This window comes from Brassica napus, chromosome C1 (genome assembly GCF_020379485.1).
Source record: "Brassica napus cultivar Da-Ae chromosome C1, Da-Ae, whole genome shotgun sequence".
In the NCBI taxonomy this organism is placed as follows: domain Eukaryota; kingdom Viridiplantae; phylum Streptophyta; class Magnoliopsida; order Brassicales; family Brassicaceae; genus Brassica; species Brassica napus.
The window spans coordinates 17,480,572-17,496,510 of record NC_063444.1 but is presented as its reverse complement, the minus strand read 5'-3'; the positions used below and the strand labels follow the sequence as shown (position 1 = coordinate 17,496,510).

Genomic DNA, 15,939 nt, shown 5'->3' with positions numbered 1-15,939 from the left:
AATTTATCAAAATACTGTGATTATTATTTTAAAATTAAATACTATAACATATTTAAATTATTATATTTTTACGAAAAATATATTATAGTAAAATATAAATCATAATATATATATAAATTATGCAAAAATAAAAATATTAAATTTTGAAACTACTTAGAAATTTTTCTTATATAAATTATTTTAATTTTTAAAACTTCAAAAGCAATAGTTTTTCTTATATAAATATTATAAATTATGCAAAAATTATGTACATAGAATTTTGAAACTAATTATAAATTTCTTATATAAATTATTTATATTTTCTTAAAGTTAAAGGTAATTTTTATATTTCAGGATTATAGAACACATTTTATTAATAAAACATATTATGATAAACTGAATTTGGTTGTTTTCTCTCTCTGAAAACAGCGATAGTCAAAATCCCTAATCACAAGCGTTGACCTTCTTCTTCTTTCTGATGGTTGGTGAATCGGAGTCACCGCTGGTGTCTCCTCTGCCTCCTGACCTTCTGTTCCTCCTGCCTTTGGAAGCTACGGTCCCTTTGGCCTCTCCTCCTCTTGTTGAGAAGGATACAATCATGACAGAAGCTGTTTCTGTTTCTGACAAAATTGATGTCTCTCCTGCTACGGCTGGTGTTCCGCCTATTTTGGTGGCTCTTTCGTCTGGTACCTCTGTTACGGAAACGGTTCAAGTTAAAAATTTGGCAAACCCTACTGTCTCCCAATCTGATTATCAGGCGGGTCCTTCGTCGACTCCATCCTCCGCTGGTGTACCTAAGGGTTCTACTTCTCAGGGTTCTGAGTTTAATTGGCTTAGCAGAACTAAAGCTGCAAGGAAATTTCCTAATTCTTCTATCCCTGTTACACGGTTCGAAGAAGGTGTGCCTCGTGTAAAGATTCCAAATGTGGTGTTTGAAAGAGGTGCTAAGGCTCACTCTGATTACATAGTTGGAATCTTTTATGGCAATGCTCCTTCATACGGAAAGATTTGGGGAGTTCTTAATTATCTGTGGGGAAAAGACAGGAGAGTGACAATTCATAACCTCTCGAAGAATGCTTATCTGTTCTATATCGGTGGCTCTAAGGCAGCGAATCCTCCAGCATGAGCTCTGGAGAATTGGTGACTCGCCGTTCTTTGTAACTGAATGGAAAGCTTCCTTCAGTATCGATCCCCCTTCACTTCAACAAGCTCCTATCTGGGCTACTCTAAATAAGGTGCCGTTTGATCTTCTTACTGATGAAGGTCTGGAAATCATCTCCAAACCGTTGGGGCGGATTGTTGATGCAAAACCTTTCTCGAGCGTTTCCTCAGTTGATGTTAAGGTTGTTGTGGACTTGACCGTCAAGCTTCCTACTTCGGTGGAGATTGAAAGAGAGAATGGTTTAGTGGATGTTTTAGAGGTGTCATATGCGTGGCTTCCTCCACTATGTCCGGTATGCAATGAGATAGGTCACAAGGCTAGTTTTTGCCCTTCTCGTAAAACCCAATCGAACAATCAGGATCATACTGGTGCTAGAAAGACCTCTCGGTGACAGAAAACTGCTTCAAAAGCTGCTGACAGGTCTCGACCTTCGACTTCGAACAAACAGTATGCTCAAAAAGTTCATCCTCAGGACCAAACCATCCCGGTTCAATCCTGTATTAATTCTGTTCTTGCAGATTTGGAGCCCTCTTCAGGAACTACTTTGGTTGGTGGAACGAGCAAAACCTCATGCTCTGTCTCTCAGTCTCCAGAAGTTTTCCCTATCCCTCCTCCCCAGGATAGTATGGTGGAAGCTCCTTCTCAAGCGGGTTTGGTTTCTTTAACAGAAGCTCCTTGCCAAGGAAGTCTTCAGTTGTTTACAGCGAGTAATGATACTCTTCCTGTTCCTGACTCAATTATTTCCCATTCGGAATTGCCTTTTGTTCCAGCAATGAAGGCAGTTTTGGTCAGGTCAGTGGTAGGGTCTAGCCAAGAAAAGCTTGTGGTCATCTCATTCAATCCTTTTGCAGTTCTTGAGCAGGAGGAAGATCCACCCAATATTCATCAGGAAGTTTCTTGTCAAGTAGAAGAAATTCCTCGAACCTGTCTTGAAGAATCTAAGCTTACTCTGGTGGTTACTACGCCAGGGAGCAGTAAGTCTCCTCCATCCCAGTTTCTCTCTAAGACTCAGAAGTACAAGAAGAGGAAGCTCGCTAAAAGGTCCCCTGTCTCAGGTGGTTCGCCTCCCCTCTCCTTAGGGGACCGCAACCCCCAATAACTATTTTATGTCAGACACATTTTTTTGGAACGTGCGCGGCATCAATTTTTCGAAGCATAGACCTCTGTCTTCATGGATAAATAAAAGGAGAATTTGCTTTGGTGCTATTTTGGAAACGCATGTTAGTGAGGCTAATAGTATATATATTTTATCGGTGTTGGGTTGGAGGCTTATCGCCAATTACCAGTTTTCTGATCTTGGCAAAGTGTGGTTTGTGTATAAGGGTCCTATCAAGGTTCAGTTTTTGTTTGCGGATTCTCAATCAATCACGGTTAAGATCTTGCCTCCAGAGTCTCTTCCCTTCTACTTCACGGCGGTGTATGCCTCAAATGATTTGGATGAGCGTAGGCAGCTTTGGATCTCTCTAAAAGACACAGCAATTGCTTTTGATTTGTCTACTCATCCCTGGATGGTCTGCGGGGACTTTAATGAGATTTTGGATCCCCGGGAGTCTTCAAATCCATCTATTATTTCCTCAACCAGAGCCATGCGTGAATTTGCATCGTGTCTTTCTGATATCGGAATCTTTGATCTAGCGTCGCAGGGGCCAAAGTTTACTTGGTCAAATCATCGTCCGTCTGATCCTATTGGTAAGAGGATTGATAGATGTCTAGTGAATGATCTGTGGCAGTTGTCTTATCCTAAAGGTTTTTGCTCCTTCGAACCTCCGGAGTTCTCTGATCATACGCCATGTCATATAAGGCTTACCTCCACTAAGCCAGATTTCGGGACCCGATCGTTCATGTTCCCAAGCTACTTAACAAAGCTGCCCTCTTTTGTTCCTACTATCAAAGAGTGTTGGTCTCAGTTAGGGGCTCCGGCAGGGAATCTCACATATTTGTGTTTTAAGCTCAAGCAGCTTAAATCTCCTATAAAGTCTCTTTGTAAGGAAAACTTCAGCCAGATTGAGAGAAGAGTTCAGGAGGCAAAATCGACTCTTGATTCTCACCAGCTGCAGGCACTTAATTTACCATCCCAAGATAATATTGCCTTGGAGAAGCAGTCTCGTGAAACCTGGCTGTTCTTATGTCTAGCTGAAGAAATGTTTTTCCGTCAGAAATCGTGTATTAAATGGTTGGAGGTGGGAGATTTAAATACCTGCTTTTTTCACAGAATTACTCTGGTCAGGAATGCACTTATTGGGATTACCTATCTATTAAGAGGTGATGGTTCACGTTCTCATTCTCTTAAAGAAGTTCACCAGATTGCAGCTTCTCACTTTGCGGGAATCTTATGTACTCTAAGAGGTTCTCACTGTCTTTTCCTACCTGAAGTTCTCTCTAGAATCATCTCAGCAGGCTGTTCTCCGGATCATCAAGCTCACCTTTCTGTTCCAGTGTCTGCTACCTTGATCAAAACCACGTTATTCAAGCTATCTCTAAATCGTACTCCTGGATCTGATGGTCTAACTGCTGAATTCTTCAGATCAACTTGGAGCTTTTTAGGAGATGAAGTATGTATGGCGATCTTGGATTTCTTCAGAACCAAGTTCATGCCTTCATGTCTCAATTCTACAACTCTTATTTTGTCCCTAAAAGACCGGGAGCAGACAATATACAGGACTTCCGACCTATTTCCTGTCTAAATACCTTATATAAGGTGATCTCTCGTATCTTGGCTGACAGATTGAAATATACTCTCCCAGATCTTGTGCTGCCTAATCAAACAGGTTTCATTAAGAATAGGTTGCTGCTTGAGAACGTTTTACTAGCCTCTGAGGTGCTTAATGGATATCATAAGAAGAATCGCTCACCGAGAATAACGCTTAAAATTGATATTTCAAAAGCGTTTGATTCCGTTCGTTGGGATTTTCTGCTTCAGACTCTCAAGGTTATGCAATTCCCATCTGATTTTGTTGACTGTATTCGTGCCTACATTACTACTCCATCTTTCTCATTGAGCATCAATGGAGTCACTTCAGGGTTTTTTAAAGGAAAATCCGGGTTAAGGCAGGGAGACCCCATCTCCCCTCTTTTATTTACTGTGGTCATGAACGTCTTATCTTTTATGTTGAATCGGGGAGCAGAGGATCGAATTTTTGGCTATCATCCGGGCTGTGCCGGAACTAGACTAACTCATCTCGCTTTTGCGGATGATTTACTGATTTTTCTTGATGGTACAGAAACCTCTCTGGCTGGAGTATTTACAGTTCTGTCCCAGTTTGAAAAATTCTCTGGTCTTCAAGTTAATATGTCAAAAACTTCCATGTTCTCTTCTGGTCTAGCAGCGCACTCGCAAGATAACATTCTTAACCGGTTCAGGCTGCGATCTCTCCAGCTGCCTGTGAGATATCTTGGTTTGCCTCTCTGCTCCAAGAAGTTATCGGTTAGGGACTGTGATCCTTTGCTTTCTCAAATTCGTAGGAAGCTTAATGGTTGGATGAACCGGCACCTGAGTATGGCGGGTAGACTTCAGTTCATCTCATCAACTATTCCTGGCATACTTGGATTTTGGTCTTCTGCCTTCTCTATCCCTAAGAAGGTTTTAAAGATGATTCAGTCCCTTCTCTCCTCTTTTCTCTGGCATGGAACACTAGATAATGCATCGGCCAAAGTCGCATGGGATTCATTGTGCTATCCGAAATGTGAAGGGGGTCTTGGAATCAGAGGACTCTCCTCTTGGAACACTGTTTTTGGCATCAAGTTGATTTGGATGCTTTACTTTCGTGCTGGTTCAATTTGGGTGGCATGGGTTCGAGACAAATACCTCTCTGCAGGTTCATTTTGGTCTCTTAATTCGCGGAGTTATTCCATCTCTTGGACTTTCCGAAGGCTGTTAAAGCTTCGTCACATAGCTTTGTCTTTTCTCAGCATCTCAGTGCGGGAAGGAGGTGAGACTTACTTCTGGTTTGATCCTTGGACACCTTATGGTATCTTGATTGACTATTTGGGACCTTCGGGACCTATGGATTTGGGAATTCCACTGAATTCTCTGGTTTCCTCTATTACTCAAGGTTCTGCTTGGATCTTAAGACCGGCCAGGTCTGAGAGACAACTGAATCTTCATGTCTATCTCACTTCATTCTCTCCTTCTCCTGGATCAGATGCTGCTATTTGGAAAGTTGGAGACAGAATTTGTACTAAATTCTCTACTAAGGATGTTTGGAAGTCTATTAGGATGGCTAAGCCTTCTGTTTCTTGGGCGAGATTCATATGGAATCAGGCAATTATACCAAAGTATAGGATTACCTCTTGGTTGTTCACCCTCAATCGTAATCCGACTATGGATCGTATGATCTCTTGAGGACTTGATTTGGAGAATTGTTGTTTGCTTTGTGGAAGCGCCCCTGAATCTAGGGATCACTTGTTTTTTGTCTGCCCCTATTCCTCTCTTGTTTGGAAAGCTGTTATTGGGGTGCTTGGTTTCACTAACCCTCCACTGCAGTGGGATTATGTTTTTGAGTGGTTTGTTTCTGCTTCTTTTAACCGGATTCAACTTGCTGCGGTGTTTCAACTCTGGCACGGTTCTATATATGTTATATGGCAAGAGCGCAATGCTCGATACCATAACGGTCTTACGAAATCTCATTGGATGTTATCTCAAGATGTCATCAAACATGCAAAGGACAAGTCTTCAGCTATGAGAAACTGTGGATCTGATCTTGGCTTTAGTTTGGTGGCGTTCTGGTCTACGTTTTAAAAAGTGCAGCATCTCTACTGCTGTGCTTTTTCCTTTCACTTCCATGGTCTTCAACGACATTGTGACCCTCTCCCTACTTTCTCTTTAAATTCCCTTGCTCTGTTTCTGTTTAGTTTGTTGCTTTGTTCTTCCTCTGTAAACTCTGTTTCTTTGTTTTAAATATGAAAGCCAGTTAAAAAAAATAAAAATAAAAAAAATAAAACATATTATGTTTTATAATTTTTTTATTTTTAATGTGACTAATAATTATTAAAATAATTCAATTGTTTTAGTTATAGAAACTAATGACTAAGTTTTAAAATTAAATATATTATTTATAAAATATATAAATTTATTTACAGATATGAAACACGAATTAAAATATTTCACAGTATTGTTTAAATGATATCTAATGTGCAAAATATTTTATGATAATTTTATTTTTATGAAAATATTAATTATTAATGAATTAAAATGTAGTAGTTTCTACAAAAAAAATTAAAATTCGTTTTTCTTCATAAAAGCTCACAAAAATTGATTTTTGGTTTTCCTTCATAAATTGGTTAAACTTTTCAAAAACTAGTTTCCCTAAATTTTAGAGAATCTATTTATTGAAAATCTTGATTGGCAACTCAAATGGTTTTTACAAAAACAAAAACCAAAAACTTGATTAGATGAAAAATGGTTTGTACAAAAACAAAAACCAAAAACTAAAGCAAAAACCACAACCTCTAAATAGATTCCCCAAGGATCTAGCCTCTTTGAAGAAAGCTCAGGTTTTATTTGCCACAATTTTGCAGCCGGTCCCAAAAGGTAAAGGCGGCATTGCTGTTATTTACCTTTTGGGACCGGCCATGACACCTACATTTCTTTCTCTGTTATTTAATTTCGATAAACAACTATGTGGTAGTGATGAGCAATTCGAGAGTTATGCACCACTCTGATTTAGATCTGTAAATGGATCTTTGTGCTGAGTATTTCTGTACCATATTTTAAACTGAGCCATCTATAATTGATGTTACATTAATATGGAACTTTGCCTAGTTTGCCATCTAAATAGCTGATGAAGGGTTCTTGAAATGATTAGACCTCAATGTGGTACTGTACAAGCGGGATTTCTAAAACTATTAAACCAAATTGATTGAGAAGGCAGTGACCACTCGGAAATATTCAAGCTCAACAGACCGGAACTAGGCGTTTCTTCATTTAACTTGGAGATTCGTTTCTGTGTCGATAATCCCGCTGAACTGAGCCTTCCCTTTCACCTTTTTAAAAGTCACTTTTGACATTGGTATAAGAACATGTTTTAGCATTATGTCCTATCGGGTTACAATTCTACATGTGTTTTTTTTTTGGAACACCAATTTTACATGTGTGTTCTTTGTTTGTTTGAGCTTTTTTATACGGTCATGCAAATGTTAAAGTTTAGTAGATTAGAAAGTAACCCATTGAAATACATAATCTGATTTTAAATATATTACCTCCGGAAACTTCTCTACACTACGAGTTAGAGAGGCTTTCATCAAGTCAGGATCATGTTTTCTTGACGCAAACCAGGATATCATCATTAATTGGATTGATCTGAAAGGCGAACAATTGGCAACCTTCTCGCATATGGCAAAGCTCTTTAATTTTATGGATCCAGTTATGTTACTGGTGGTGGTGTTATTATTGTTATATATATCACCTCCAAAATGAGTTCGTGCCAATCCTTTATCATTGGGTATCACACCGCTGAATTGGCGGAAAAACCATGTCCATGATTCATCATTTTTTGTGTCAATCACAACAAATGAAATTAGAAATATTTGGAAATTAACATCATGTGATGTTGCAATAAGAAGCATTTTTTTGTATTTTGTTTGCAAGAAAATATCATCTACCACCACAACTTTCTGAAGCCAATAATGCTAGTGTTAAAAACAAGGAATAAGTACTTAAATCTATTGTCTGCATCAACTTCCAGTCCAGTTAAAGTTCCAGGATTTGTCATTCTAATCATGTCTAGGTAAGTAGGTGATTCCTCGTATCCACTCTCTGAAAAACCCATTACGATATCTCTAGCAATTATAAGTGTATGATGAGCTTTCTAGTAATCCATCGGCGATATACAATAGACACCAACCCATTTAAAAGAAAGTAAGGTCAGAAAAGACAGTAAATTTGTTGCAAAAATGTAGTCAATTAACCTTTATTCTGAAGCTCATGTTCATAGCACTAACAACATGATGTGGCAAAATAGTTGGATCAACCCCACCAATATAGTCTTTGTACAAGAGTCCAAGAATTTCAGGAGTAGCATGTCGGAAACGAGATGAACGTTCTATTACAGAGCAGGAATGTTCGTCATATACTCATATCGTACACTTCGAATATTCACCTATTATTGTGGTTCTAAGCTTCCACGTGCATCCTTTTATCCATCATTTTACAAAAACGTTTATGCATAGTTTTTCCACATCAAAATAGAAATGTTGGACAACTGAAAAAAATCTTTGGACGTGTTTCCAATGCATCTTTTGAATCAAAACTTTGTCCCACGTCAAATTTGAAGGAGCTCAAGTCAAACTTATTATGTGGAGAATCTATTTCTTGTGTCTTTATGAAACAGGCTGGAAATCAGGGTTGGCAAGATGGATGATGGAAGCTTGATGGATCGACCAAATATATGATCGGGTGGGCGATATGAATGGAATCCGAGATGTAAACTTGAAACAAATGCAAATGCGATGAGATGCGGTTTATACTAATAACAAAATAAGATAAAAAAAACAAAGGATAGGATGGAATCAGGCTGCTGGACGTGTGTCTCTCTCAGCCTGATCAGAAGATGATCGAAGTGGATTGAGATGGTGCTTTGCTTGCTGGATGTGTATCACTCTCAAGCTTGGCAATTGGGTGGTACGGACGAAAAGGATTGATAGACACCACAAAGATCTATGGAAAGAATCTTTGATAAGCCTGATTTCTCTAGAGCTGTTTCTCACAACACTCTAAAGACTTAGAACAATAGTTTTAAGAAAACTAGAAAAATGAATATTTCATAATACTTTCAAGATGGGTGATTTACATTGAAGCAAATACTAGAGCTTTATAGGCTCAACAAAGACAGACTCTAACAGTCATAAAATGATAAAAGGAAACAAAATAACTCGAACTTAAAGTCTTGGAAGCAAAGGCTTTGATGGCTCCATGGAATATAGCCGTTAGGCTTGAATTGCTTTCTTCCAAAAGAGAAACTTGTGAAGACTTGTATCTTGATAGCTTCTGGACGTGTTCATGATCTTCAAGCCTTCCTGAAATACTGTAGAAACTCCTCAAAAGCATTTAGTGTAAATGTTGCCATATATGGAATGTTGATATAGAGAGAGATTCGCCTGATCTCCTGGGTGATGTTGAAGCTAAGGACTTCTTGGATGTCTTCTGGATGGTTTATATGATGTCCTGGCTTAAATAGATAAGTTTGGGTCGAACCAAACTGAAGGAGTAGAAGACATTCCTTAAATAATATCGGTTTGGCCAATGTAAGCAAACCGGGCCTCTCTTCTGGTCTGATTGGGATCCGCCTGATCCAATGTGGTCAGGTACATCTTGGGGCTCCTAGACAAGCTGGTAATGACTCGAAAACGGTGTAGCTTTGATGGCTGGGTTGTTGATGAGTTATGGCTCCAAGTGTGAATGCATCCCAATAAGGAAAGATGTGGTTAATGAGGATCCTCCTGATCCTATGGTTTCTGGTGCATGAAACGGACTTGTCTGACTCTTCTGAATCACTAGATGGACTTCCTGAATGTATAGATTGATCTCTTGGTGAGATCTTGCATATTCACATTGTTTTGTCCATTTATTCATGTGCATTTTCATCATATAGATTAGGATTTAGCCATGTCTAGGTTGCATTTTGCATACATATGTCTCTATTAGGTATTGGAGTACCACATGGAGTTCCTGGAGACATTTGGGTACATTTGAAGCTCAAAGGAGGTGATTAGAGTGATCTTTGGACGAGCACTTCCCGGAGCGACTTCCCGTAGCGACTACATGAAGTCGCTGTGACACACATCCCGGAGCGACCTGGCCAGAGCGACATGAAGAGGTCGCTCGCGTTTCTATCGCGAGACACCCCTCCCAGAGCGACTTGCCAGAGCGACGCTCCAAGGTCGCTCGCGTTTCCATGGCGAGACGACACCCAACGAAGCCCGGAGCGACCTCTCAGAGCGACCCACTGAGTTCGCTCCCGAAGGCCGGAGCGACTTGTCGGAGCGACATGCCGAGGTCGCTCCGCGTCTATTTGCCTGTCGAACTCATATTTTTCTAAGGGTCTTTTGGTCATTTCATTATGCACGTTTTTTCTTTTCAAAAACCTATGTTTTAAGTACCTTGGTAAGCCACCAAAAACAGAATCTCTTTTGGGGAGGAACAACTAGTAAAAACTTCTTTTGATTCAGATTTGATTGTTTTCATCTTGTGTTCTTGTTGATTTATTATCTATTTCTCTACATGATTAATCTGAAATCCACCATGGGTTTAAGAGGAATCATGGAGATTAGTGAGTAATCACCTTTTGAATTCATGGGTTAGGGAGATCAAGGGTGATTAGGTAGTTCTAGGATGTTTTAGTGTAGATCATTCTTGTTCCTTGCTAGTAGAGTATCCATAATGCATATTCTGAGTTGGCCACTCAAAAGCTGATCTTTAGGCATTTCGCACCCACAAGGTGTTTGATGAAATGTCTGAGACAACTCTCCTAAGCTTTTAACATACTTTACCAAAAACATTTGTTGTTAAAAGTGTTAAGATAGCCAATAGACTTGTTAGTAATGATTGCTTTCATATTATTCAACCAAAGACATTTGATGTTTGAGATATGTTAGCAAATGAACATTCATCTAGACATAGAGCTTGTTTAAGATTGTGTCTAAGCTTAAGGTTGATAGTTTGATTGATCGTTTGCCATCCTTAGTTCGAAACTTGATCACCCAAGGTCTAATCCCTATGCCCATGAGTTCTCTTTTCCCTTAGTAAAGAAAGTCATTTCATTTATCATTAATCATTAGTTTAGAAACCTCTTAAATTATCGGTTGCACTTAGATTAAGTGAGTACTTGCATTCTCGGTGCTTTGATATCCCTCAGAACTGGTTCGACATTCACTATACTACAACATTTATCTTAGGAGCCTTGAAAACTCCTAACATCACTTGGTCGCCAATATCTGGTTTGAAGCTGATTGAACCGGTTAGCTTCCAATTCAGGCAAGTGTAGAACTAGTTTGACCGGTTTTGGAGATTGGATCATAATTCTCCTGATATTTGGCTTTCTGGAAAGTTGAGAGATCCATCTTGAATCCTATGATCGTCTTTGGTTCAGGCCACTTCTTCTTTGGGCTTGAATCTTCTTCAAAAGTATGGTACTCGCAGATGGACGGGCTGGGGAACCTCAGGTTTGTAAAATTCATAACTTCTTCCTCCGTGAAGCTTATCTTGTAATTCCAAGCCTAATTGATTCCTGATGAGTTAGCCTTCTTGTATAATTGAATTCATGGAAAAATATCTTCTGTTTGTTGAGATATTCTCCTTGGACTGAACCTTTGTTGCTGGTATCTCCAAAGTGGCCAGTTTAGATGGTTTGGTGAGACTCTGGTTGAGATGCTGATTTGATGACCGCATCACTTTAAGACTGTGGCATAACTCATCCTTGCAGAAGATGCATGAACCTCTTCTACTTGGTCTGGTGGAAGCTCGTATGACGTAAAGTTTTCCTCATCAGACACTGCTCATCGTCGCATGCAGTAATCAAATCGATTACCTTCTTCATCTGCACATAATGGGTCATTTTCTTGCACTTTTTCTTTTGGATCTTCGTTAGCTTCCTCCACATCATTTTTCTTCACTTTAAACTGTACACATAGTCTACCGTTTTCGACTTTGTGAAGAAAAAAATCCATGAAACTGTGTACTGTTGCTTACTTTCACAGGAGGTGTATCGAGGTTTTGCTTCAAGAGAGTGCATTTTGGCAAAAGGTACGTCAGTTCCAACTCGTGTTCTAAAAAATCAACTCCGTAATTCTCAAATATGATTTCCACAAAATCGTCATATCTACGTCCTCATTCACAGCAAATAATTTGCTACTTTGATCATTGTTCACTTCAAATAACCACTTCATTCTTTCAACTTTCCACTTTCCACATACGAGAATGATGTGATCCATTTTTGTTTAATAAATGAAGATAGTAACAAGGGATTAAAATACTATGAAAGAGGACAATTTGATAATGAATAAAAGTGGGATGAAAGAGACGACAGTTACAAACTTTGTATAAGTTAATTCTAGTTTTAATTACTCTAGAAATCAACCAGATTCAAAATTAAAGTAAACCGGATTTAATCCAAATCGATTTAATTTTGGTTTACTCAAACCCATAATTTTGTCTAAAAATCTGCTACTTCGTAAATACAAAAGTTTGTCACAAATTTAAATCTGATACTAAAATCTGCCATGAAAAATAAGTCTAACACAAAAACTATCAGTTATGAAAAATTGGCTACTTCATTCGCCAAACATATCTATAAAAATTTGTTCAAATAAAATTGGATTAAGCTTGTGGTATTAAAATCAGACAATCAACTCTGTCACAGATACAAATCTGCCATTTTTATGAAAGTCGTCAACATACTTTTGACAGACTTTATTTCCGAATCAACTCACAGCAAATTCCTTACTTATAAATTGTTGGCCAAAAGAACGGAGGATACGATTTTGTAACATCCTAAAATTCAGCAAGCTCAATTTCCTTTTATTTTAAAAGAAAAGTTATGAGTGAATATTCGGGTATCCGTTCGGGTTCAATTCAGATCTATTCGTATTTTAGATTTTTGGGTTAGAAATTTAAGCCTCACTCAAATAGTAATAAATTTTGATGCGGTTTCAGTTTGGATTTTTGCGGTTTGGTTTGGGTTCGGATACCCACTTAGATTATGTAAAGAAATTTGAACATCCAAATATACCTTAAAGCTAGGCTCCCCAAAATCTAAAAATAAAAAATAATATACAATATATAAATTTGAATAATGCATGACCAAAAAATTTAAAATTAATATATAAATTGGGTTGATTGGAATATTTTGATGAGTGTTTCAAAAAAAAAGGAATATTTGGATGAAGAACTAAGGGTGGGCGTTCGGGTACCCATTCGGGTTCGGTTCGGGTCTATTCGGGTTTTAGGTTTTCGAGGTCAAAGATTTCAGCTCCATTCGGATATTTTTAAGTTTCGGTTTGGTTTCGGTTCGGATCTTTGCGGGTTCGGTTCGGGTTCGGATAACTCATTAAAATTATTTTTAAAATTTTAAAATTCATTATATACTTTAATTTTCTCAAAATCTATAAACAAAATATTATATTACATAAAAATTTGAATAACATATGTCAAAATACCTAAACTTAACATATAATTTGATTTGGTTTGAATATTTGGATTGATAATCAATAGATATTTCAAATATTTTTGGTATTTTGAGTATATTTTAGCTATTTTAGACATTTACTTTTGACTATTTGTACATATTTTCAAGTATTTTGGACAATTAAAAAATCTATATATATAAAAAAATGTTTGTCTCCCTCCTATTGTGCCACGTCATAAAGTCGTTGATTGTGAGTGCGACACCTGTCTTCTTTGCCTAAAACTCATCGTTTCATTAGCTTTTGATGTGGGCTGCTGCGTTTCATAATTGTTTACGGTTTATTGGGCTTTTTGTTCACACCGTAATATAGCCCAAATACAGAGAGATAGCCACTATAATGAAAACATATGTAAAGACTGAAACTTTGGAAACGAGAAGGAAAAGAAGGAGCGTACCGTGAGTTTCTGGATGCTACTGACTTCGCTTTGGTTGGAGGCGATATCCACGGTGACGGTTCATTTCGCCGCCCCCTCCGGTAACTCAATAACATTCAAGAGTTTAAAATTATTGGTGATGGGTTTTGCAGAGTATGAAGAGGCAGAGGGAAGAAGATGATGAGCAACAACACTGAAGAGGTTAAAAAAAAATCGAGCCAATTAATAAAAATATTCCACAGTTTAAGCGGTGGCGAGTAAATCAGATCGGTTTCTCAATTCTGCTATGACTCGATCAAGAGAGAAATATATTTTTTTTTGTCCAAAGAAATATAGGTATTATCAAAGCAAAGATTGCTCCGAACGAATCATAAGAAGATAAGGGAAGCAATCAAAGATTTTTATTTCATTTTTTAATTAGTTATTGGAAATTAACATGATTGGAAATGCCATACACGCGCAGAGACATGCGAGTTGGTGAGATATGAAATACAGATTTTAAACTTAAAAGGGAAATAGACAGGAAGCAATGCGTTCAATTCCCATTGGGTCTTTTCTTTTGAACCTTTTGTTTAGAGATAATTTCTACTGTACTTTGTGTTATACTTCTTGATATAATTCTTGCATTTACATAAACTATTTTAGATGTCTGGTGTATCTAGATATTCTTAGCAATAAATGATTATATGTTCAGAAGCATGAACATAGAAATGATTCTTAAACCTCCAGATATTTGTTTTAGTTAATGGGTCTGATTGGTAATGGCTGTAGCTTTAAAATTTTTGCTGTAGAAAAAAATCTGTAAACATTTTGAAGTGGCTTTAGATTTTATTGTTGTAGAATTTTATGGAAAACACTAAAAAATTGCTTTGGATATTTGGCTCTGCAGAGCACTTGTACAGCTGTAGGTTATTTCAAGAGCTGTGGTTTCAAAAAAAAATTTAAAGCTTGATTGCTCTGAATTTGATGCTTTAGAAATAAATAGGACCGTGGACAGCACCTACAGCAACTACCAATCACCCTCATTGTTGCCCCTTAATACTTGTTCTGTGTACCAGCAAGTCAATCTTTTTTTAAACAATTATTTTACCCTAACGACCTGAATTTCGTGTTTTTGGGGGCAACTAATAAAGACATGTGATTTATTTTTCCACTAGTCTGAGAAAATTCTAAGGACCTGACTTTGAAAGTTCGAAGTCACACATTCACAAATTACATCTTCTTAATTATTCACCATTTTACCTCAACACAATAATTAATGTGTTTATATAACAGAACCATAGTATTATATGGATACACTTTGTAATACCTTCTAGTGTTGTCTTAGCTGATGAACTCGCAGACTCTGCAGCCAATCGTTTTAGCTGAACACATGGCCGAAAAGATAAGTTTACTTTAATGATATACATAATCAAATCGTTTTCTAATTCTTTTCAACATACACCACCAAATAATAGAAATCGAAATGTCACAAATACGCTCCGGCCCCCTGATAGTAAGTTTCTTATTCATCATCCTCTTTTCATATCCCTCTTCTTTAGCGACAATAACTAGTTGCAGTTTAAATAAACCTATGATCATTATCCTTGATAGTAGATTTCCTTTTACTAAATTTCTCATTCTGCAACGCCTTTACTTACCTACCCAGCTACCCTCTCACATATAAATTAAACAGTTACCATAATTCTTAGGAAAGATATCAGTTTTGTTTCACAAGTGTTTCCATCTTCTTTTAACGCTTTTCGGTTAGCCAAGAAGTTCCCAGCCATAACCTCGTCGCCCCCTCATACTGGAGGCAAGTAGTTCCCGTCCAAGCAGCAAACCTGAGAACTGGATGCACACTCCATTTTTTGTTTCAACCTTTGTTGATTTTAACACACTCAGACATAGTCACGTAGCTTAAGAGTGAGATTAAAAGAGAAGGTGTGACAAGGTAAAAAAACGTTACTGGTTGGAATCTTCTTTAGTTGCCGAAAACTTTAGGTCAACTTAACAATTAGTCCTTATCGTTCATCCAATTTGTCTTTCTCAACATCAGTCCATTTCCCTAGTAAATGAAAATTTTGCCTTATTCAACACTCCATTGTTTGCCTCTACATCAGTCAGTTTCGCTGGTTAACTTCTGTAAAAATAGAACATAGATTTGAGATTTTTTTTTCTGAGGAAATTGCCAAGCACCTTACTTAGAAGTCAATAAAAAATATAGAACAATCTTATCATATAAGGAAGAATCCAACTTCCTATA

The 15,939-nt window shown here is 37.6% G+C and overlaps 1 protein-coding gene, 1 non-coding gene and 1 pseudogene across 2 annotated transcripts; all 3 read left to right on the top strand.

Annotated features, from left to right (window-relative positions):
• Positions 1-457: 457 nt before the first annotated feature.
• Positions 458-5,483, top strand: LOC106394243. Its single transcript, XM_013834825.2, has 5 exons — positions 458-1,027; positions 1,089-1,433; positions 1,536-2,189; positions 2,464-3,742; positions 3,910-5,483. The coding sequence occupies exons 1-5, from the start codon at positions 458-460 to the stop codon at positions 5,481-5,483; spliced, it is 4,422 nt and encodes a 1,473-aa protein (XP_013690279.2).
• A 1,279-nt stretch (positions 5,484-6,762) lies between these two features.
• LOC125581169 lies at positions 6,763-6,863 on the top strand (annotated as a pseudogene).
• A 140-nt stretch (positions 6,864-7,003) lies between these two features.
• Positions 7,004-7,115, top strand: LOC125581189. The gene has a single exon (XR_007318896.1). It is a non-coding gene; the product is annotated as a small nucleolar RNA Z107/R87 (small nucleolar RNA).
• The last annotated feature ends 8,824 nt before the right edge of the window (positions 7,116-15,939 follow it).